The sequence below is a fragment of the Suricata suricatta genome, chromosome 8 (assembly GCF_006229205.1).
Source record: "Suricata suricatta isolate VVHF042 chromosome 8, meerkat_22Aug2017_6uvM2_HiC, whole genome shotgun sequence".
Classification (NCBI taxonomy): Eukaryota; Metazoa; Chordata; class Mammalia; order Carnivora; family Herpestidae; genus Suricata; species Suricata suricatta.
Window position 1 is genome coordinate 9,300,961 of NC_043707.1, and position 24,271 is coordinate 9,325,231.

The window sequence follows — 24,271 nt, forward strand, 5'->3', positions numbered from 1 at the left end:
GGTCTCGCTCATGTGCCTGGGAACAGTGCTCACTGCTGGCCGGGGCTGTTCTTCTGCATGCGGCCTCCTGTTAAGCTAGACTGGCTTCCTTCCCTGGTGGTCTCAGGGCAGCATTCCGAGGGCGTGCAGCAGCTCCTGATGGCTGGGCTCCAGAGCTCAGTGTTATTTCTGCCGCGTGCTGTTGGTAAAACGGAAGCCCTGGGCCAGCTGATGCCCACGGGGGTGGAGAAATAGACAGCACCCTCAGGGGGAGGAGCAGCCGAGTCCCACTGTAAAGGGGACCATTGACCACCCCCCAAACTGGTGTTCTGGGTCTCATCAGTCAGCCAGGAGAGTATTTTCCAAATCAGGAATGGGAGCCTCCTCTGAATCAAAGGGCTTGGAAGGGACGATTGTAACGTATGTTCTGTTTGTTTGTTTAAAATCAGACTTGTACCACTGAGATACCACCTCACACCAGTCAGAGTGGCTAAAATGAACAAATCAAGAGACTATAGATGCTGGCGAGGGTGTGGAGAGACGGGCACCCTCCTACACTGTTGGTGGGAATGTAAACTGGCGCAGCCGCTCTGGAAAACAGTGTGGAGGTTCCTCAAAAAGTTAACAATAGAACTCCCCTATGACCCAGCAATAGCCCTGCTGGGGATTTACCCAAGGGATACAGAAGTGCTGACGCATAGGAGCACATGTACCCCAATGTTCATAGCGGCACTGTCAACAATAGCCAAATTGTAGAAAGAGCCTAAATGTCCATCAGCCGATGAATGTATCAAGATGTGGTTTATATATCAATGGAGTACTACATGGCAATGAGAAAGAATGAAATCTGGGGCATTTGTAGCAACGTGGATGGACCTCGAGGGTGTCATGCTAAGCGACTTAAGTCCGTCAGAGAAAGTGTTTACTCATATGTGGAACAGGAGAAACTTAACAGAGGACCCTAGGGGAGCAGAAGGGGAAAAAATAGTTAAGGAGAGGAAGGGAGGCAAACCATAAGAGACTCTTAAAAACTGAGAATAAATTGAGGGTTGATGGGGGTGGGGCGAGAGGGGAAAATGGGTGATGGACATGGAGGAGGGCACTTATTGGGATCAGCATGGGTGTTATATGGAAATCAACTTGACAATAAATTATAATAAAATAGCAAACAAGAAAAATAAAATTAGAAGTGTAGTCCCACATCCATTTTGCTCAGTCTCCTGTAGACAGGTTTTTCCCCCTCAAGGATTAAAAAAAAATCTGATGTGTAGAGGAATTTCCACAATGCAGAGGCCAAATGGCTCAGTCGCGGCTTTATCTTGCCTACTTCTTGTGACACCATATCCTCTTTTACCAGATGCCAAATGTAAAAAGGAGCGGAAGAAGAAGAAGAAGGTGACCAACATCATCTCGTTCGATGACGAGGAAGAGGAGCAGAACTCTGCTGAGGTTTTTAGGAAGATTCCCGGGGCCGGGGAGAGCTCCGAGGAGAACTCCGACCGCTCCTCCGTCAATATCATGTCGGCCTTCGAAAGCCCCTTTGGGCCAAATTCCAACGGAAGTCAGAGCAGCAACTCATGGAAAATTGATTCTCTGTCTTTGAACGGGGAGTCTGGGTACCAGAAGCTTGACGTGAAAAGCATCGATGACGAGGATGTGGATGAGCACGAGGATGAAGTGTGCGGAGGGAGCGTGTCCAGAAAGAAGTGCCTGGGCCACTCGCCTGACAAGTAAGTGCCACGTGGAGCTCGTAGCGAAGGGTTGGCCCATTAACCCTTCCCTTTCTGCAGCACTGGGTGAAATGAGCGCGCGCACTGTTTACAGGCGGCATCATTTGCTTTTCTGCTCTTTTAAAAAAAACATTTTTTTTTTATGTCTTTATTTTATTTTGAGAGACAGAGGGGGGTAAGGGCAGAGAAAGAGGGAGGCACAGAATCTGAAGCAGGCTCCAGGCTCTGAGCTGTCAGCAAAAAGCCCGACGTGGGGCTCGAACCCACGAACTGTGAGATCATGACCTGAGCCGAAGTCAGATGCTTCACTGACTGAGCCACCCAGGTGCCCCATCGCTTTTCTGCTCTTGAGTTAGGAGAATGAGTATCAGCTTCTTGTCCTCCTGAGAATGAACACGAGGGAAGGGAGTGTATTTGAAGGTACTTCTTGTAAAATCAGTGTCAAGATGTGTGTCGACATCCTTGCTTTAGGTGCATGTCTTTCATTTTTGTTGCTTGGATATGGATCGCGTCTCTCACTTGCTCCTGGCACAGGAAGCTCAGGAGAGAAGCAGGGTTTTTCTGGAGAACAGTCTCCGGCTGGCGGTTTCTGTGTTTATCTACAGGGGTGTGAACCGCTGGGATTTGCCTGTACTTGCTGCTTGAACAGTGGCCTTGTGGGAGATGGAAAGGCCCTGATGCACAGAAAGGCAGAAACCACAAACGCATAGTTCCGGGTGTGGATCTTGGAATTGACACAGCCTGGGTCCTCGTTTCCTGGCTGCGTTGCCTTAGCCTGGACTCGCTTTCCTCCCAGAGCCTCAGGCCTTCTCGGAGACCTGGGAGCAAAAGAGCACCTGCTCTTCGGAGTCACTGAGTTATGGGACACTTGCGCATGGGGCCTTTGGCAGCGGGAAAGAACACGGCTGCTGCCACTCTTACCGCTTGGTCATAATTCCTGCGCCTGGTCTTACTCTGAGCGCCGGATGAACTAGCTGCCCCTTCACGTGGGCCCTGGGGTGCACGGTGCCATCGTCACGCTGGCTTCACACCCAGCCCGTGACAGCACAATGTGGAGATGCCGACACCCCGTGGCGGGATTAGGGGCGCAGTGTCTCTGGCTGTAAGCTTCTCATGTCTTGTGTGTTCTAATAGGAGTCTTTTTCTTTCTCGTGACACCAGAGCCTGTTCTGATTTCTGCTCTTCCCCTCATTCACACGGGTATCCGTGTGAGCAGCTTTAGCCTCTTGATCAGCTGTGCCAGGCCGGGCGCGGCGGGCTCCTCGCCTACCTGCCTCGGGAGGCTGGTGGGTGTCCCACTCCTGTGGTGGAGGAGGGCAGATGCAGAGATGTGTCCGAGCAGCAGGCGGGGCTGGCCCTATGGTTAGTTAGGTCATGCTCTGCTCCCAAGCTTTTACTGTCAAATGTTTTCCACGTTTCTACACAATTTAGGAATATTGCTTGGTTGACAGTCCGTCAAATTGACATGTCACGATTTGTTACTGCTTCTTTCCTCTGATGTTCAGTTACTGAGGTTGTTGGCTTTTGATGATGTTGCTGCCGTTTTTGCTATCACCCATTCTGATATGAACGTTTTCGCGCACAAGGCTTTTGTCTGCTTCTGGAGTGTTCCCCTGGCATGTTGCTCTTGCTCAGAGGGATGAGCATTTCCTATCGGGGACCCACGTGCTGTGACCTGCTGCACGAGTCTGGGTCGCCGGGGAGACAGAGCCGATGGGGTGTGTGTGCATCCACGTGTGCGGTCCCGCCTGCCTGCCTGCGCTTCTGCTTGCCACGGTTTCCTTTCCGTGGTTTTTTTCCCTGGAGTCAGTCACGGTCCTGAGGCAGATGCTCTCCTTCTCCCGGATCATCACTAGGTCACTGGGGCCTCGCGCTACGTCATGGTGCCCGCGTCATTCCGCCTGTTTCCTCGCATTGATGCCGGCAGGCTGGGTTTGAGGGCCTAGAAGGGGTCCCACAGGACTAGCCACGAGGGTCCGTGGCCGTGCACAGGATAGAAATCAGACTGGAGCCAGCAGGAGGTGGAGGCAGACTTCACTGGTGGCATAGAGTGCCGGGACACAGTGTCTGGGAGACTCAGCAAGGGAAGGAGGGAGGCCCGTCCTTGGTCAGCGTCTGGGGGTTTCCCCCGAGCATGTGGTCTGGTGTAGGTCACCTCTCAGGCTCCCGGGAACAGGTAGGAACAAAGACGAGGATCCGGGTGTTATTCGTGGAGCCAGGGCGGTCTTGGCATCCAGGGGTCTAGCGCCAGCGGTCTGGAATGCTCTCCGATGCCTGCCCCCGGCCATTCCTGCCCGGTCCTTCCTTAGGGGTGAACCGGTCTAAAGAAATCGTCCACTCCCTGTCCCTTACAAGGGGCGCGTGTGCTGTTTGCATTTTGAGGCATGTGTGATGTGGACGTGCGGGTCCTGGAAAAGCAGCAGGAAGAGGAGCACAAAGCCGAGTTCTAGGGAGTCCCTCAGCTTCCCTGCCTCCCTGTCATGTGGGCCGTGGGTGACGTCACCAGAGGAAGGGTGACTACAGCACGGTGTGATATTGTGAGAGAGAGAGAGAGAGACCACATTCATAGGACTTTTATTGCAGATGATTATTATAGTTGCCGTATTTTATTGTCAGTTATTGTTAACCTCTTAATGTGCCTAATTCCTAAAGTGAGCTTTATCCTAGGTGTGCATGGACAGGAAAAACACAGTATACATATATAGGGTTCAGTACTGGGTGCAGTTTTAGGACTTCCTTGGGGGTCTTGGGACGTATCCCCTGCGAATAAGGTGGGAGGGTCACACTACTGTCTGTCTGTGTCTATCCATCTAGATTTATTTTAAGGAATTGACTCACATGACAGGTCCAGAATCCGTAGCGGGTAGGCAGCGGGGCGGAGACCCAGCCAGGAGCTACAGTCCAGTCCAAAGGCAGGCTGCTGGCAGAACTTCTTCTTCTTTGGAGGACCAGGGTCTTTCCCTGTTAGGACCTTCAGCTGATTGGATGAGGCCCAGCCAGACAGGTACAGGGTGATCTGCTTTCCTTAGAGTCTACCAACTTGAGTGTTAATTGCATCTAAAAATACCTCCTCAGAAACAACTGGAATGCTCTGTCGGCCACAAGCTGGGTTTATGTTTCTGTTTGCTGGCAATTAAAACACTTCTTTGATGACTGAGGAAAAGAATCTTGTCCCTCCTGCCTCAATATTTACAAGTGTTTGGTTTGCCTTTTTTTTTCCCTCCTTAAAAGAGGATAATATCTTTATTACAGAAAGGGGATTTTCTGTCACTTCACATGTGTCCTCTGATGCCAGTAGGGAAGTGGGGTGAAAGCAAAATTCATAAAGAATTAACAAACATAGGGAAAAACGTTACACCTTGCTAGCAATTAAGCAAATGCAGAGTGCAGCTGTCCAGCTGGATTTAAACTGAGAACTGGGGAAAAGATGAGCCTTAGGTTAGCGCCCTGGGGGGAGAGCTTGCTCTCCTGTGTCCTCAGCGGCTTGGTACCTTCCAGGCACACAGTAGGCCTTCCCTGTGGCGTGGAAGTTGGGGTGAGGCTGGGGCACTGGGGCGTCCTTACAGGTCCTCACAGATCACTAGTGTTGACCGCCTCGGGGGAAGACAGTTTGACCAGATGTCGGGAGCCTCAGAAATGCTTATCCCACCTGATTCAGCAGTTTTGCTGCTGGGAATCTACCCTGAGGGCAGAGTCTCTGGAAAACCGGGTTGCTGCCTCTTGATACCAAAGTCCTTATTCAGAGAAGCGAAACGCTTGAGCTGACCTCAGCTCTTCTGTAGTTTAAACTTGAATGCCTTAACGTTTCAGATCTGGAATTAATATTGAGTGGAAAAAAAGCAAAATATAAATCCTACATTGAGTTTCATTATGACCTCTTAAAGAAAAGTATGTGTAGAACAAAGCTGCTAAGGAAATGGTGTCTTAACGCAGTTCGGTTTTTGGTGGTGTAGGTTTTAGTGTATCCCCCCTTCCTCCTTTTAGGCATTTTCTAGCTTTTAAAATAACCGTCTGACTTTTCTGATGAAAAGCAACATCCATTGGGAGGCAAATCAGGAGAGACTCTTGAATACTGAAAACAAACTGAGGGCTGAAAGGTGAGGGGGGAGGGGAAGGCGGTGATGGGCATGGAGGAGGGCACTTGTGGGGAAGAGCACTGGGTGTTTTATGGAAACCAACTTGACAATAAACTATTAAAAAGAAAAGAAAGAAAAGCAACACCCATTGCTGTTTTTAAGCCAACTGTGGCACCATGTCCTGAGTGGGTCTGTGCCTTAGGAATCGCTTCAGTGTAAGTCATTTTGGGGGTGGTGGCCCGTGGGCCCTTTGGCTTGGGGTCTTAATCTCCGCTAAGCAGGGCTGGCTTCACTTGCGCTCTGCGCATGCCCCCGGTAAGTGGCAAAATTTCCCCTTAGAAAGGGCAGAAAATCCCAGTTGCCTGGAACCAATCTGCCTTTTCCTGAAGGGTGCCCCTGAGCGCCTCTGGGTGTCTGGGAGTCCCCTTGGTCATCAGCTGCTAGATTGGAGTCCCAGGAGGGCAGCTCTGTACTGGTTCTAGAGGCACAGCCAAGTTCACCCCAGAGCCCGGCCCCACCCAGTCTGCTGAGGGTCTCATTGTGGGTGTGACCTGCACCATTAAATGATGGGTTTTGCAGAATTCTATTAGGATTATTTCCCGTTTTCTTTTTTTTTAATGTTTTATTTATTTTTTAGACAGAGAGAGACAGAGCATGAGTGGTGAGGGGCAGAGAGAGAGGGAGACACAGAGTCAGAAACAGGCTCCAAGCTCTGAGCGGTCAGCACAGAGCCTGATGTGGGGCTCGAACCCACGAACGTGAGATCATGACCTGAGCCAAAGTCAGAGGCTTAACCAACTGAGCCACCTGGACGCCCCTATTTCCTGTTTCTTGTTCAGGGCCAAATGTTTGACGGAAAGGTAGAGAGCACTGAAAGGAAAATCTCTAAGCAATGGCCTCTGAAAGCCTCTCTGGCTGCAAGCTAGATTCGCTAAGAATTGGTGTTACTTTTTACTTTAATTTTGTTTTGCTTTAGTTTAGGTTATTTTCCCCTCTCCTCCCCCCTTTTTAAAAGTTAAATTCTAGTTAACATACAGTGCAAGACTGATCTCAGGGTAGAATTCAGGGATTCTTCCCTTCCGTGCAACACCCAGTGCCCCTCACAAGGGCCCTCCTTAGCACCCATCGCCCACCTAGCCCACCCCCGCCACCCCTCCCAGCTCCCTTCTGGCTACTTTTTAAAGGATTGCGGACAACAACGATGACAAAGAAGACTTGTGGTCACACAGCCTAAAATATTTCCTGTTTGGTCCTCTGCAAAAAATTCCTGTTAATCCCTGCTCTGAACCAAGAGGAAAACTGCACACATCGCGCCGCGTGGTGGGCGGCAGCCAGGAGCCCATTGTCACTGGGTCTGGAAGCCGTGGCTCAGATCCTTGAAGCCCGGGTTCTGTCCAGGAGGCCAAACCCGCACGAGTGACGTCACCTCCTGGAGCTTGTTTCCTCTCTCCGCCCCTTCCCTCTGCCCCTTCCTCTGGCATCCCCTCCTCCCCCTCCTCCTCCCCCCTCCCTTGTATTAAGCAGGCCTGACTGTGGTGTGCATTGGAGTTGCAGGGTGAGTCTGTAAACTTTAAGGCCCTGTGCACACATCCTGGTGTTGATCACGTCTCCTCACCCAGAGGCAGATCCTGCCGAGGGGAGATCCTTTCTCAGACTTACTGACCTGACCCAGCCGGGGTGACCAAGATGGTCCAGGTTGCCCTTGTACTTCGGGGATAAGGTGACGGATGTGACAGCTCCTATGAGCCTGCTTAATGTTTAAGCCGACCCCCTTTCTTGGAAGGGACCCAGACACGATCTGGTCTGATTCTGCTCTTTTACCAGTGAGGGTTTGAGAACCAGCGAGGCAAAGGGACACTCGGCCCGGGTCACGCGGCTGCCGTCACTCCAGAGCCGGGGGCACTCTGTCCTTCCTCCTGCTTCAGGACGCTGCACACGCTGTCCCCTTGCCCGCGTTCCTCTCGCCCTTCTCTTCACTCAGCTGACCTTGTACTCTCCCTTGCCTCGGTCACCTGTCACCCCTCTTCTTCAAGGTAGCTCCCCGTGGCCTTCCTGACCGGCTCTGTGAGTCTGAGCTGCTGTCTCCCTGCGGGTTGTGTGATTCATGTCCTGGTGCCCCCACGACTGGTAGCTCCTCGCGGGCGGGTCAACACCTGCGGGCTCTGGGCCAGCACACGGTCCATGTGAGCACAGAGCCTGGCACGGTTAGGGGATTGGGAGGCAGCAAACATGTGAGGTCTGGATCTGGACCCCGTGCTCCCAGCCTGGGCCTCCGGCCGTCAGCTCCGTCACGGTCTGGTTGGTTCCCCAGAGGGAACCCGAGGGAGGCCGGCGGAGGCCCACGGTGCTCTGAGCCCTCAGAGGCTCTTCGGTGTGTCACGCCGCTGTGCTCTCTCACCCCAGGCCGCTGGATGTGAACGCCCGCCTCCCCCCGATGCACAGCTGGGCCCCGCTGCAGGTGCTCCACGGCGACGCCGAAGTCCTCTTCCCCGTCAGCACGGTGGGCTCGTGCAGCCCTGCAGGTGGGTGTGCCCCGGAGGCTCTCTCCCTGCATTCATGGGCAGGGGTGCTGGGGCCCTGCGGCGGGGTCTGGGGCCCCGTGGCAGCAGGACTGAGCTAAGGGGCGCGGGGCTCAGGGCCGGAGGGGCTGGTTGAGTTTGGAACGGACTGTGCTTTGGCCTTTCTTCTTGCCAGACCCGAGGGTTTGACTTGCTCCGACCTGAGCGAGTGTTGGGCGGAACCAGCTGACAAGTCACGCGGGAGCCCCCACGCCTGTGTGTTTTCCTCCCCAGCGGTTTTTCTGGGGGACTTGGTCATGCCCCAAGCAGACCACACATGGTGGCCGTTATTTTTGCCTCTGAGGGAGAAAGTTCCAGAGCTCCAGCTCTAGAGGCCACGGCACCCTTTGCAACCGAGTGCTTGGGGTCAGAGAGTAGCTTGCTTGGAGCGGATAAGCGTTTCTGACCCCTTCCATTTGGTTGAGTGTGCTCTCGTGTGGCTTGTTTTTATTTTCTTTAGCTAGAGCAGTCACAGGGAGCAGTGGGAGAGGGGCATTTAGGACGTGGATGAGCTCGGTTTGTCCAGAGGGAGGGTGTGCTGTGCAGCCCGGATGGCACTTGGCGCCTGCACGGCCCCACGGCCCCACTGGGCTCGTGAGGCCCCAGTCTCTTCCCCTCCCCTGTCCACAACCTCCCTGCCCCCCGGCACCTTCTCACCCTCCCAGGGCCAGGTTTAAGAAACCGTATCGGGGCCCACCAACTGCTCAGGAGGCTGTGGACATTCTGAACCGGATGGCAGACTGTTCTTGTCACCGGCAGGTGACAGAAACCCGCTCACAGTAGCTGGAGTGCAGGGGCAGTCGGGCAGATGCTGAGTGGCAGCGGTGTAGACTGGGGGTCGCAGAGCCCCGTCCCAGGAGCTGCGAGAGCGGGTTACCGGCTCCTAGCACAGTGGCTGAGTGACTCGGCCCGCCAGGCTGGGCCCCCTCTGGGAGGGGCAGCTGGAGGCCACCTGAGAACTGACCTTCCGTGCGCCCTTGGTGTGAGCCCAGGACAGCAGGGCGGCCAGTGTGGACGCACACGTCCCCTCTCGCCCATGACCCGTGGGGACGTGGTGGTATTTTCTCTCACCTTCCTCTCCGGTGTGGCACAGGCTCCCAGGTCACCGTGGGCAGAGTCGCCAGGCACCAGCTTGGGCCCCGAGATAGCCTGCTGCCCGCATGGGCCCCGTGGACGGGAGGCGGTGGTCGGAGTGGAGGGTCCTCCTGTGTCTCTGCGCCCCCCACTCCCTCATGGGGGCTGCCCAGTCTCCGCTTTCCTTCGATGGTCTTTGCTCTCTTTCGCCCTCTCCCTGTTTGGCCTCAGCCACGTGGCTTCTCCCTGGGTTTCAGCCGAAACCCCTGAGAGGAGGGGGCTGGTGGCCTGGCATGTCCTTCCCCCCAGGTGACCATCCGTGGTCCCAGCGGCCAGCAGGTGGGGTTGGTCACCTTGCTGTTGTTTGCTGAGTGTGGTGCCTGGTGGCGGGGGAGGCTTGCAGAGAGCAGGTGGTCCCAACGCCCATCTGGGGCCATGTGGCTTCTGGCTGGTGACCCAGCACCCCACTCACCTTATTGTGCTCCCCACCAAGGGGGCTTTTCCACTGGGCTGTCAGGTGCCCGCACTCGGCACACTGTCTTCTTTCCAGCCCCTCTTCCTCTCTACGCTGGCCAATGGGGGCCGGCTGCTTCCGGGGCCCGGCCAGTGCCGTCCTCTGTGCTGGGGTGGAGACTTCCAGAACCCAGCGTCCCTCCTCCCTCCACAGGCTTCCTTCACGTGTACAGGGAAGGCGGGCTTCTGGCGGCCCCCAGCATCATTGTGGGAAGGCTCCCCGTGGGCAGCCTTCTCCCAGCCCCACCTCTGCCTGCCTGTCTGCCTTCCAGACCCCCAGGCGTCCTCTCGCCTCCGTTGGGCGAGCCTGACTCCCACTTGCCTCCATTTTCCTCATCAGACATGCTGAGTGCGAGCCGTCCGCCCACTTTTTAGGTGACTGTGGTGACAGAGCTGCCTGGAGCCCGGCAGCCTGTGACAGGCTCGGACAGACTTGGGGGGATAGGAGTCGCACAGGAGGACAGCTGGTGCTCGGGCTGCGGAGGACACGGGAGGCAGAACTGGGGCCAGTCTGCCGCCTGATCGGGAGGCCGGGTTGCATCAAGTCCCTCCTGGCCCGACGCCATGTCCCTGGGAGGCGCGGGGCCCGCTGTGCCGGGACTCACCTGTCTGGGAGGCCTCTCCCTGGGTGGCTCAGAGTGCACGGTCAGCATTTCTGCCCCAGACTCCTTCGCTTCTGCTCACTCCTGACCACTGTCCCTTCCGATGGACACCTTCCTGCTTGAGCAAGGTCCACATGTTCTCTCATTCTGGCCGCGGAGCCATTTTGTGTCTTTAATGACAACTTTGGACACGGATGACTCGACCCTTAGGAGACCTTCCTGTCATCTTTGAAAGTGGTGCTGTCTCCAGCATCACCGCCCTTGGGGGTGTTTAGAGGGAGCTGGAGGAGGGAGGCACCTGGCGGAGGAGGATAGTGTTTGTGGTGGCTAAATCTGGAGGGGGAGAAGGTGGCAGAGAAGGGGATCCTGGGGTTAGAGGCTCAGAGAAGGAGGACACCAGCCAGGCGGCCTGGGGCCGGGGTGAGGGACTGGCTGCAGTCAATGCTGGGGTGGGTCTCCGTTTCCTTGAAGCTTCGAGGGAGCAGAAGCCCCGAAGTTCCTGTCGCCCGAGAAGACTGAACGGAGGGAGCTGAGCACCCGTGCATGCCCGTGGCGCACACGAAAACGTGACTGCCTCTCTCATCGAGGGTCCTGGGGTTAGCGTTGGGTTTTAGCAACTTCAGAGTCGTTTTTCTTTTGCTTTAAGTTTGTTTGTTTTTTAATGTTTTTATTTATTTTTGAGAGAGAGAGAGAGAGACAGCTTGAGCAGAGGAGGGTCAGAGAGAGAACGAGGCACAGGATCTGAAGACAGGCTCCAGGCTCTGAGCTAGCTGTCAGCACAGAGCCTGATGCGGGGCTCCAACCCACAACTGTGAGATCATGACCTGAGCCGAAGCTGGGCGCTTAACTGACTGAGCCACCTGGGCGCCCCAAGTTTTAAGTTTATTTGTTAGAGAGAGAGAGAGAGGGAGAGGGAGGGAGGGAGGGAGAGAGCCTGCATACAGGTGGAGGAGGGGCAGAGAGAGAATCCCAAGCGGACTCCATACTGTCACTGCAGAGCCCACCACGGGACTTGAACTTCTGAACTGAGAGATCACTACCTGGGCCGAAGGGGAGTCAGATGCTTAACCGTTGGAGCCCCTCGGCACCCTCTAGGGTCTGTTCTGGGGGCTTGTTCACTCATCTAAAACTGTGGGTCCTCACATCTTCGTTTCCGTGGTTTGTCAACTTTGCGTCCTACGTTGGGCCTTTGGGGTTGCTCATCGAGGTCTGGGAAGCTCCTTTGTGGCGCCCCTGATCTGAGGCCGTTGATCTGGGAGCCTGGCTCCCAGAGGGTCATGTTACTGTTGGGGATGTCAGTGCGCTGGACCCGCACTGTGTGTGGTCGCCACACCACCCATGAGGGTCATGTGCCACTCAGGGCTCATGGTTTTCTGTATGCACCCGGTGGGTGGTCCTGCTCTCTACCAGCACTGTGCTAGGCTCTGGGGGGACCCGGAGGTGACCCTCCACCCCCCCCCCGGGTTTTGCAAACAAGGGAGGGGACAGCAGCTCTCCCTGCTTCTACCCCTGCCCCCACCCTTGCTGGAGTGATGTCCTAGAACATAAATCGGATTGCATCATTCCCCTGCTCCAAGCCCTTCTTGTGCGCTGAGGACAAAAATCAGGAACCGTCACGTGGCCACCAAGGCCCCGACTGACCCGCAGCCTGACCCCTCCCGATGCGCCAGCCACACCCGCCTGCTGCTGCCTCCCAGAACCAGCCCGCCGCCGCTCCCTCCTCCTGCCTCCTGCAGCGCCTGTGCCTCCTTCGGGTGGCGGCCCAAGTGTCCGTACAGAGAGCACCTCCGCCCCCCGCCCAGGCCAGCCGGGCCTCCTCTTCAGACGGCCGCAGACCTCGTGTGTCCCCGCGCCCGGACCTCAGCTCGGACCGTGCATCTGTGCGATCTCTTGGTGTTGCCCGTCCCTGCTAGTCTTTGAGGTCATTGAGGGCAGGGCTCTGCCTGCCCCTGCTCCGGCGTGACCCTGACCTTGGTCAGAGCCAGGCTCTGGAGGCCTGTGCTGAGCCGGGAGCAGAGGGTGGAGTCAGTACGTGGGGGTGGGGCCTGCCGACAGTGGACACCTGGCGGTTGGAAAGTTGATACCCGGGTGGGGATGCGGTATAGACAGAGTAGGGCAGGGAGTCCAAGGACGCGGAGCCCAGACCAGCTGTGTGAGAGATCACAGAGGAGGGAAAGGCGCAGCTCTGCCTCTGGCCGGAGTGAGGCGCGGACTCCCGCACATTAGCTTGTGGTCCTGGGCAGGCCACCGAACTCCTCCAGGGCCGCCTCCAGGTCTGTGAAATAAAGGTGGTGGTGGCGTGTGCCCCCGAGGGCACCTAGATGGTGAGCGAGGCAGCCCCTGCGTCCTGTGCTCTGGTGGGAAGCCGCTGGGCCGGGTGGGCCTGGTGTCCCGGCGGTGACGGGGGCTGTCACCCAGCCGTGGGTTTCCACCGTGTATGCTGGAGTCCCCGTTTTTGCTTCAGGGAGGGAGATCTGATAGCCGTGAGTGGGTTGGACTAGCAGGGGGAGGCTGGAGACCCCTGGAAGGTTTCGAGTTTCAGCATTGGGGTGGCAGTGGAGACGACTCTGGACAAGGAGTGGGTGAGAATGGGGTGGAACTGGCCGGTCTGGGGCTTCCCGAGCTCCACGATGGAGGGAGGGCGCCTCGCTCTGAGGGGAGAGGGTGGTGAGGGTGACAGGAGGGAGCGGTTTTGACATCACCAACAGCTGGTCGGCCCGGTCCAGTCGAGCTTTCAGGCAGGCAGCTCGCCCCACGGGACGAGGGCTCCAGAATAAGGCCCCAGCCAGAGGTGCATGCCTGGGACGTGTCCTCTTACACAGCGGGGGGCCGGGGCCAAGACCCTGTTGGATTTGCCAAGGGGGACAGAGGCCTGGGGGCGCGATCCAGAGACACCGTCACAAAGGAATCCGAGAGAAGATGAAGGTGGGAGGGGGTGGATGATCGTGGCGGCAGCGGTGGTGGGGGCCTGTGGTAGGCAGGCTGGGTTGTGGGGTGATGTCTCCCCTTCAAACTTCTTTAAAAAAGAAGGAGCAAGTGGAGTAGCTTGATGGGGACAGCAGGGTGGAAAGAAAGGCAACAAAACATTTTCTCCTTAGGATTCCCCAGTGCAACCCCTTTAAGAACTGAGGAATCCCCAGCAGGATGAAACTCCAGGAGCGGCAGGGTGGAGGCCCGGTAGCCGATGCGCTCCCTTCTGCCCCGCCCCTTCCCTGCATCCAGACCTGGTTCTGCAGTGGGGTCCACCAGCCAGAAATTTCTCCACTGGGCAAGTGTTAACCACGGGTGATGCCGGCCTTAATGTCACTGCCCAGCCCAGCGGGTCTTGGATTGGCACTTTTTTCTGAAAAGAGACTTGAAACAGCAGAAAACCTATTTATGAAAATCTTTAGTGCTCCTAGAGATGGTTTGTGGCCTCACTTGTTCCCAACGCCTTTCCCACACACCGCTCTGTGCCGGGAAGTGGCTTTTTAGAAGGAAGCAGGGTTTTGAAGCAGACACTGTCAGGGATTGGACTGTGCCGCCCCCTTGTGTCTGTCCTAAGCCACTACAGCGAGAGCAGTTCTGACCCGCAGAGAGCTGATGACTGTTCCCTGATCCTGAGGCTGGCTCTGAATATGGACTTCATGCATAATTTCAGGTGGCTCAAGGTCAAAAAGGTTAAGTGGGGGGATGGGGCCTCCTATCCGTGACTGGTGCCAAATTTGAGATTCTGGCCGAAAGAATGAAACAAATGGCAGATTAAAGTCCGGTGTGCAGGCCGGGGAACATTTCTAAGTCGGCTCATGTAGAGAGGAGCCAGTGTCTGACCGTGTCCTTGCCTCATGGAGAAAATGAAATGAAGCAGGCGGCTGACTTTGACTCTGCCCCTGCTCTCTGTGCACAGATGCCCCCCTTGGGAGCCTGGAGAACGGGATGGGACCGGACGACCACGTTCTCCCGGAGCCTGGGCCCCGGTACAGGTTGGTATTCAGAAACCAAATCGCCATTGGGGTTGAGTTGTCCTGTTCACAGCTGTGCTTCTTACTCTGTTTTGGAGTGTACCTGCTGGGGTTCAAGGTCAAGGCCTGATTTCACGTGGATGTTGAGGTTTAGAATGGGAAGTTGCCAAGGGTGTCAGAGTGTGAGAAGGTTTTGTCAAACTTCATTCCCTTTCTCCTTTACTATTTATGATTTGGGGGCCGTATCTGGGTACCTCGTCCACTATCATCTACTGGATTTTAACATTTGGTCACAATCTTACACAGTTCTAATATTAGGAAATACTTGAGCCGCTTAGCTCTCACATACTTGAGAAGTGCTTAGTCCAGAATAGAGTACTAAGCACCATATGGATTTCCTAATTTTCAAATAGAAGTATGTCACAGGGAAACTGCGGTGACCAAAGTCATTGGGTGTTGGGTGGCAGAGCTAAGATGGACGCTGAAGTGTCCCGATGCCACCACGATCCTTGCGGCTCTTAGACTTGTTTCTCCTTTTCTCCTCACGGCTGTAATTTGGTGCAAACTCGGGGGGTGGGGGTGGATCACATCTGCATTTTTAGCCTCACCTGCAGGGTCAGAGTCGCTGGTTACGTCCAACCGTGCTGGGCGTGCCTGTCTCTCCCGAGTCGACGGGGCTCTGCTCTGTGACAGTGACGCCATCTCTAGGCTCCTGTACGATTAGTGTCTTGTTGGGGGGGGTCCCTCAGGCCCATCCAGGATGCAGAGTCCTTTTTGCTGTTTATTCAAAAAAAATTTTAATGCTTTATTTATTTTTGAGAGAAAGAGACAGAGTGTGAGCTGGGGGAGGGGCAGAGAGAGAGCGGGACACAGAATCGGAAGCAGGCTCCAGGCTGCTGTCAGCACAGAGCCCGACGCAGGACTCGAACTCATGAATCACGCCGTGATGATCTGAGCTGAAGTGGGAAGTTTAACCGACTGAGCCACCAGGCACCCCTGCTGTTTGTTTTAGAAGAGTACTGAGTGTTGATTTCGGGGACGCAGGTCTGCGTCAGCGAGTAGGCAGATCTGCAAATAGGGAATCCGCGAATGATGAGGGCTGCCTGCCGTCTGAAGGGCCGCCTCCCACGCCTTCTGGTCCTTGTACCAAAAACACTGAGCACCTGCTAGTTCTGTGTATGTTTTGAGTGGCCGAGTGTAACTTCCCTCTGTCTGCTTTTCCCCAGCATGGAAGCCAGTCCTCCCGGCCAGGGAGGCCCTCTGAGCAGCCTGCTGCCTTCCGCCGCGGTGCCAGAGTCGATGACCATCAGTAAGTACTTGCCGAGTGTCCTCTGCCACTGCCGGTGACGCTCGGGCCTGCACCTCAGTGGGGTGCCATCGCACTTGCCCCTGCGTGGCTGTGGACTTCATGAAATGCGGGCTAAAGTCAGGTGTGTGGGTCCCTAGTCGGAGTGCGCTGTGCGGTTCTAAGTTCCTGAGCTGCAGTTAATGGCGTGGCGTTTGGGCGTGCGCCTGCGCTGAAGGACGGCTTCAGAGCTGGGGCGGCGCTGAGCTTTGAGGGGTTTGGGGTTTGCCTCCGGTACGGTCGTCACCCACGGAGGAACCGGGCCGACTGGGTAGCTCTGCGGGAATCATGTTTATAAGTAAAGAGGAGTGTATCTCTTAAGTATGAGGTTGTTAAAGATCAGGTCCAAACGGTTTTGAACCTTAGCCCTGGGAAAAAAAGTCTTCGAGATATAACAAGATTTGGTTTGTATGGCTTTGTACAGTAAAGAGTAAGCCAGCCGTAGCTCAAGGAGATAGGAATTCATGTCTCTTTCCAGAGGCAGGCAGGCTGGGGCTGGTCTGTGGCTCCACATTTGTCATAGACGGGGACTCCTTCCATCTTGCCTCATGGTCCAAAATGGCTGTTTTGGCTCCAGCCATCTCAGTCTCATCCCAGGTGCAGGGAGGAAGGAAGGGGGAGCAAAGGAGAGATGTTCTCCACTTCCATAGGTAGGATTCAACGTCTTCCTCTAGCCTCTGACTGGAATTGACGTTTCTTTCAATTATGAAAGTACCAGCAAACCACAGAAGCCAGAGTCGTGTTAGCAAAATGGGTGACTTTATCACCGATAGAAGTCGCAGGCCCCTGGAAGTCTCAGCATATTGTTTCTGCTGGAAAATAGGGTGGTTTTGGAAAATGTGTTAATCAAGAATTCTATGTATTTATTACGTCACTTTTATTTTTTACATTTTGATTTATCTATTTCAGTATCATCCATTTCCTTTGAAGTCAGTCCAGTGTGTTTTATGTATTTTAAAATCTTTTTCTGAGAAGAGGTGCGTGGGCTTCACCAGACCGCAGAATGGGTCCACGGCACAAAAAGGGTGGTGGCCGTCCCCAGCTGTACGGCCCTTTCCTAGAGGTGCGCACAGTATCCTCACTGGCATGGCCACCAGTGCCACGGCCTCCCCAGCAGCCCTTCCCATGAGGGTTTTCATTGCTGAGGAAGGAAGGGCAGGGTCTGGGGGCGGCCAGGGACAGGAGAGAGATGCGCAGACTCTGTGAGGTTGGCCGGCGGGACCGACCCTTCTCACTCTGTGTGGCGGCGGTGTGCTCTTCGTCGTGGCGCTACTCAGGCCCGGGTCCGGCTGGGAGGGTGTTTACGGGTGGACACAGGCGGGCCACGTGCGCCGGGAGAAGACTGAGGTCACTGGCTTTCAAATTTCAGTGATTTATTCACCGCTCTACTGGTATTTACCCTGTAATTTGTTTTTTAATGGGTGCATTTAGGAAAAGCTGAGTGCCTTTATTTAATTAATTAATTAATTAATTAATTTATTTATTTTTTAAATTTTTTTTTTTGTGGTTTTTATTTATTTTTGAGAGACAGAGACAGCGCGAGCAGGTCAGAGAGAGAGGGAGGCACAGAACCCGAAGCAGGCTCCAGGCTCTGAGCTGTCAGCACAGAGCCCAATGCGGGGCTCGAACCCATGAACCGCGAGATCATGACCTGAGCCGAAGTCGGACGCTCAACCGACTGAGCCCCCAGGTGCCCCATGAGTGCCTTTATTTTAAAAGGGAACTTCCTGTGATTCTTGTAAATGGAGAGTCACTGTTAGCTGACTGAAATAGCAGGTAACTGAAAATAAAGACAGCGGAACGGAAACAGTGTTACGTGGGCCTGGATGTCATTGCCCGTCCCAGCTTCTGTCTGAGACCCCCTCCCATTAAAAAGAGAGGCGAGTGAGGGAGCCGCAGGAGGAGGGTGCTGGGGATCTCCTAGTGCTGAACCCAGACCTTTCTCCTGGAAGTAACCGGAAGGATGGAGAAGGGGCAGAAGGTGTCTTCTCTGAGTCCCTGTGACTTCGTGCCTTGTCTTTCTGTGTCTGCAGCCCTCTCCATCTGGCTCACCCTCACGAGAGGGACGAGACTTCTCTCTGGCCCTGAGGTGTGTCCCCTGCAAAGAGTTTGCGTTTGTTTTGCAAAGAACGGCGACCCCGAGATTGTGGACACGCATCCCAGGCTTCCTAGGCGCCGTGCTTGGGCGCGTGATCGGAGGGCAGGCGTCTCCGTGCACCCCAATGGCTCTCCAGCTCTGGGCTCCCCGGCATGACGTCCCTTCCTCACTGCTGAGCACGGTCCGAGCTGAGGGCGGTGCCCAGACGTGCGGGTCCCCCGCAGCCGCTGTGCGCCCGAGGGCCAAGCTGGGCCCGCGTGTGCGCTGGCACTGAGGTCGTCTGTCCGAACGCCCTGGGGTCGTGCTGACGGCTGAGATTTAGGCTGCATTCCTTGTTTTTACTCACCCGGTTTTCCAAAAATGTAAATCTAGTTGTATTATTCGAGATCTCTGGCAAGTAGGGACCTCCCCAGAGTTTATAACTTGAACCTGGGAGGAGATGCGTCCCCACACCCACATCTTGACCCTGGGGGCTCCGTGGGGGGTGCGCGTGGGCTTCCTGGGGCAGGGGTGGGGCCCTCTTTGCTCAGGTGATATCAGCCAGCCTTCTGGACGCAGCACTGGTCGCCCCTGTGTGTTCCGGCTGAGCGATCCGGATTCTTGGAAATTTTGGATGGAAGGGGGTTTGACTTGTGTCCCCCGCATCCTGCCTCTGGCACCCTGTTGTCTGAGAACAGTGAGAAGCGCAAGTGGCCTGAAAACAGACTCTCTTGGAGGCTGGGAGTCCAGGGGACCGCAGCAGCTCCTGGCGAGGCAGCGGTGCTTGCCTCACACATGGCCCTTTCTGTCTGCCCGAGTGTCCCCGGGGTCTCCTCTGCTGATGAAGACCCCGTTCTGCTGAATGAGGGCCCCACCCCTAGGACCCCGTTTCACCCTAAGTACCTCCAAATACAGTCCCCTCGAAGGTTGGGGCTTCACTTGTGAATCCTGGCTGGCACGGGGGAGCCCTTCAGTCTGCAGCAGTCCCGGGAACGGTGTCCCAGGAGCTCTCCAGCTCCAGATCAAGGGGCGCATCCCAGCACGTGAAGCACACAGGACTCCCCTCGGGGGAGATGCGTGACTCTGGAGAGCCCCGAGGAGCCTGGCTGAGCGGCCCAGCTCTGCTCCGTGAGGCAGGGGCAGTTGCCCAGTTGCCTCACATCCAGCCAGGCGGCTTCCCCACCTCACTTCCTCGTCGGTACAGGTGGCCGCCCGGGTGCTGTGACGGAGCTGGAGCTGGAGTACTTGTCCTTGGGGCTTAGGGACAGTGGACAGGTCCCCCGCCAAGCAGCCTTCCCCTCGCGGATGCCTGTGAAATGGCAGAGGGTTTTGTCCTGGGCTTTCTGGCTTGTTACTCCTGCCCGAGAGAGGATGCCGTGGCCAGGCCCTTGGGCACTTGCGGGCCCACAGAGCCTGTTGGGAGGAGCTCACTCTCTAGCAAGGTGGTCACGCCGGTCTCCACCCGCCCAGACGCCCCCGGCTCTGCCCAGGCACTCCCGTTTCGGCAGCGGAGTCTGTGTGTGTGTGCTTGGAGTGCGCAGGGCTGCACCCGGTGGGACCCGCTGCCTGCCCCTTGCTTTGGCAGGCGAGGCGCTGTCCCAGCCAGGAGGGCGCACTCTGAAACCAGGATACCCGGTTCCCCCAGCGCCCCTGGGTGGTCTCGAACCTCAGGGTCTGTCATCCAAGCCCAAGGGTGCCGCAGACACCCATCACTTCCCGAGAAGAGTATTGGGTCAGAGCTGAGGGTCGGTAAGTAACAGCCGTGATCAGTGAGGCTCTTCGTGGTCTTTTCTCTTAGCACTATTCCCTCCGCCTTTCCCCGCTTCGTCTCCTGGCTCAGCCCGCCGAGTGACTGTAACGTTCAGACTTACTGGATTGTTCCGCGGGAGGGGCGCACCAGCCAGGTGTTTGGGTTTTTGTTTTGCATTGAGTTTCTTCACTCTTTAAAAAAAACTTTTTTTAATGTTTATATTTGAGAGAGAGAGGGAGAGAGAGAGAAAGAGAAACAGTGCGAGCAGAGGAGGGCCAGAGAGAGAGAGGACACAGAATCCAAAGCAGGCTCCGGGCTCTGAGCTGTCAGCACAGAGCCCGACGTGGGGTTTCAACCCACGAACCGCGAGATCATGACCTGAGCCGAAGTCACAGACACCCAGCCCACTGAGCCACCCAGGCACCCCGAGTTTCGTTACTCGTAAGGAATGAATGAGAAGGGCCAGGCTGGTAGTGCATTATTTTTTCTGCTTACGTGTCCCTTTGTGGTAAGCTCCTTGGTGCGTTGTGGCGTGAGCAGGCCTCAGGTGAGTCCTGCATTTACGGGCTTGTTACCAGTAGCCATTTTGCGTTCTCAGTTGCCGCAGTGCCAGTAGGGTGACGGCTGGTGACACTTCCTTGACACTTCACCAGCAGTACTTGCAAATAGTTTAATGCATCTGCTACTTTCAAAGCTGGAAAAATGGGACTTTTTGAAGCCAAGTGGCTGTGCGTTCCCTGGAGGGGCAGCACGTCTCCATGCTTTTGTGTGACATTTGTAAACCCCCCCCCCCGCCTTTGGTTTCTGTCCTTTGTTTTGGGGTCTCTGGTCCTCCCATTGGCTGTTCTGCCTGATTTGGAGAGGCAGTGGGGCGGGGGGCACAGAGCACTGTTCGCTGCTCCTGGCGCTGGCCGAGCGGCTCGGGAGGAGCCGAGAGGACTGGGGGACAGCCCCGCCTCGCCGTGAGAACCTTGGCCTGCGTGTCGGTGAGCACGGGGCCCAAAGGCTGCCCCGAGGACTTGCCAGCCAGAGGGGAGACATTACAGACACGTGAACTTGGCTTGCAAACCTCAGGTGCTGGAAAGGGGGCTGTTTCGGGTGTGCTGTTAAGAGAAGTCGGTCTCAGGTGATGGCAGAGGTGAGGCCTTCCGGGTGAGGGGACCATGGGGCTTTGCTGGTCGGTGGTGATGCCGGAAGCTTGGCCATGTGGCGGGGACAAGGGAGGCCTGAGCTGGGGGTGCTGGGGACAGCCCTCAGTTGGATTTTGTCCCAAGAGCAGCGGGAAGCCGGCGCAGGGTCTTCAGCAGAGCGATGTGACCGTTCTCGCTTGTTCTGGCGACCTGCGGGTTCGGAGGCTCGTCTGCTACCCGAGGCGTCCTCAGTAGTACGCCCTGCGGGCCTCCTCCAAGTCCCCATGGCCCGCCCTCGCTCGGTGGCTCACGGAGGCCTCCCTGGGCTTCGCAGGGAGGGGACTCCTGAGTGGATGTGTCTCCACCCTCTCAAGCTTCCAGCAATCCATGGTTGGTGTCCTAGGTCCTGTGCGGGGATCCCCATGACGCAGCGGTGTGCCACGTGCTGCCGGAGAGCTGGGGCTGTGGGCGCTGCCCGGGGCCACCGTCCTGGGGTCAGGCCCCGGCTCCAGCGCTTCCTGGCTAGTTTCCCTTTCTCGCCGCCCCCTTCCCCCCTGACTCTCCGGGGCCCACTTCCTCACATGTATAATGAAGACACGTAGGCTGGCTCCTCAGGCCCGTTCTGAGGGTAAGCGCAGGGGCACAGGCTGGCAGGAAGCCCGGTGCTGGAGCAGACGCTCCCCGGGGTGGGCCCCCTGTCGCACGCTCGTATGCCTCCACACGTCAGCGTTGCTGCTCTGGGTTCCCGAGTCCCGTCATTGCCCCGCAAGCCTTGGGGACCAGGTTGAGACCGAGGACACGGAGAGCATCGCCACGAGCATCCGGCATCATCGCATGGTGTTTGGGTGGCGTGTCTGGAGGGATGCCAGTTCTTTCTGGAACTTTCTGGAGACTCTCTGTGGGGGTCAGTTCGGAACCCATTCATGTCGCCCCAAGAGTTCAAGCTCCAATCCCTAGTTAGAGCCCAAACCCCTAGTGTCGTGAGCCTGGTCCCTGATAGGTCCATCCTGGCTCTTTCCAGGTGACCTGCCTGGCGGCTTCAGACAGCAGATGCGTCCCTGAGTTCAGTCCGGCCTCTGGGACTCCGGGTAGGCTCTGCCCTCAGAGGCAAGCATTCGGGCCTGCTGAGACGCCTGCCCTCGAAGAGGCTCCGCTCCCCTGATGGCTCATCCTGCTCCACCTGTGCTGGCCTTTCACGTCCACACGCTCCCAGGTTTCCAGAGCCTTCCTGGCCTGAAACGGAATTTGACGTGTCCCCTCGGGGCGGTGAGCTCCTCCAAGGCGGGCGCTTTGCTTGCTCACTCAGTGCCTAAAATCCTGCCTGACGTGGCTCAGGGGACCGTAGTGGAGCCGATGAAGGGACGGCCTGGTGTTTATTCGAGTTCTAACCAGCCTGGAAACTTTCGGAAGGGTTCTGCAGGACTGACCTGAGAGCCAGTTCCCTGTCACCCCTGCGTCTCTCGCTTGGTCTTGCAGCACGAGCCCAGGACTGTGAGTTACACACGGGGTGGGGGAGGGGGAATGATACCCCTGCCCCCATCAGGGAGGAGGCAGCCCTGCCTTGAGAATCAGGAAACCTTGGTTCTGATACTGGCTCTGATAGTGGTGGGTCCCTCGATCTCTCTGTGCCTCAGTTTCCCCAGCCTTAACACGGAGGAGACTGCACGCAAGGATTCCTTGCGCTTCTAACCATCTATCCTGGTAGGGACCTGTGATCCCTGTGTTCTTCTTTGCAGCCATGAAAGCCAAGTTGTTGAAGTCTGGATGTTTCTAGTGTCTCATCTGCTCATGCTTATTGCTCTGTGGTCAGAGACAGGCAGCGTCATTGTCCCTGTGCTGACCGTCTCCTTTGCAAACGTGCTGACTGTTGAGCTGACTTTGCACGACCTCTGGCTAGGGACACTAGTATGCACAGACACCCTGACGTTGACATCTGGCCCGTAGCCTTTTCCACTGGAGGCCGGGTGTTGGCCGACATAGGAGGCATGGCCGTTTGGAAAGAGGCAGGGAGGTATTTGCATGAGTGCCCGGATGTCCGCGGACTGCTTGGAAAGACACTGCCTTCCAGAGTTGGTACGAGGTGAATGAACCTTTGTGAGAGGCAAATGTCACCTTCAGGTTTCAATTCCGAGTGGCCAGCAGCCCCTTTTACATGGTCACTGCCAAGTTTCTATCAGCAGTGCTTCTGGAAGATTAGATATATAAATCTATTCTGTGCTTTACGCATCCTTTATTTTTACAGTGTTCTGGCCTGGGTGGTCGCAGATGAATTGAGTTGAGCAGGCAGCCTTTTGAGGTGGAAAGAACACAGGGGTCATGTCGACCACAGTACTGCTGTTGAAGAGCTGTGTGACCTTGGGCAAATGCCTTAACTTCTCTGAACTCAGTTTCCCAATCCCCGAACCGAAGTGAAATACCACCTGCTTACAGGATTCTGGATGAGCTGTATGAAATGTCCAGCATGGAGCCTGGACTGTATTATGTCTGGTGTTTTTAGAAGCCCGTGGATAGATTCACAGGCTGCGGAAATTCTTGCCACTGTGTGCAAAATTGTATTTGTGGGTTTGTGCTCATATGCGGACTTTTCCTGGGGAGAATTCCTTTGCTTCCATTATTCTCCTTCATAGGGCTCTGGACCTTGGAAGAAAGTAAGCAACACTTGGGTGCTCAGTTTGTGGTGATTGTGCACGGTCTGTGCAGCAGCGCTAGTGGGTGTGGGGTGTCACCTTGCCGCCGCGCTTCTTCTCCGATGTTCCTGCGGGCTGGGCTCTCTGCGTCCTTACCCACATCCCTGCACAGAGTAGCAGTGGGAGCTTAGGCAGGTTACCTAGCCTGTCTGTGCCTCAGTAGTCTCATCTGTAACATGGGGCTAATTTGAAGCACTCATCAAATGGGGTTGTGGGGATTAAATTGATAGAAACATAAAAAATACTGAAGATACTTTATGTAAATTATGCCTTGGTAGGAAAAACTGGAAAATATACTCGAGAGAGCGCCTCGGATATCAAGTGTTCCATATCCGGTAGCTGCTGTGATTATTGACGTCCTCGAAGGGTACATTCCTGGCTAATCGTCCTGAAGGCAGGTCTGCACCTCCTTGCTGAGCTGCAGAGGGAGAGGCCTGATTTCCTGTTTGACTGAAATCATCCTCTGCAGTCCCCTAAAGCTCCCTTTATGTGCCTTTTACTCCTGAATCTTCCCTCCTATTTAAGAGGAGTTGAACGTATGTGCTCTGAGAGGCTGGGGGCCTTGAGAAAGGAAGTGATTGCCAGGACGGTGGTCACCTGGGGGCGCTTTTGTCCCCAGAGGACATTGTGCAATGTCTGGAGACCTTTCTGGGCATCCCACTGGGGTCGGGGTGCTGCTGGCCTTCTGTGCACTGGGCGGCGCTGCCCCAGAGAACGGTCCCGCCCTGGGCGGCAGCGGTGCTGAGGGCCCGAAACCCCACGGCAGGAGTGGGAGGCTCTTTTCCAGGATCCGTGATTTGTTTTAGACC

The 24,271-nt window shown here is 56.0% G+C and overlaps 1 protein-coding gene across 1 annotated transcript in view; it reads left to right on the plus strand.

Moving 5' to 3' along the window:
* Positions 1 to 24,271, plus strand: part of SNX29 (sorting nexin 29) — a 173,090-nt gene that overhangs the window by 65,671 nt on the left and 83,148 nt on the right. Inside the window, exons 8-11 of the mRNA XM_029949831.1 lie at positions 1,337 to 1,709; positions 8,189 to 8,307; positions 14,419 to 14,494; positions 15,700 to 15,782. Coding sequence (XP_029805691.1) covers positions 1,337 to 1,709; positions 8,189 to 8,307; positions 14,419 to 14,494; positions 15,700 to 15,782 — 651 coding nt within the window. The remainder of the gene's footprint in view (positions 1 to 1,336; positions 1,710 to 8,188; positions 8,308 to 14,418; positions 14,495 to 15,699; positions 15,783 to 24,271) is intronic.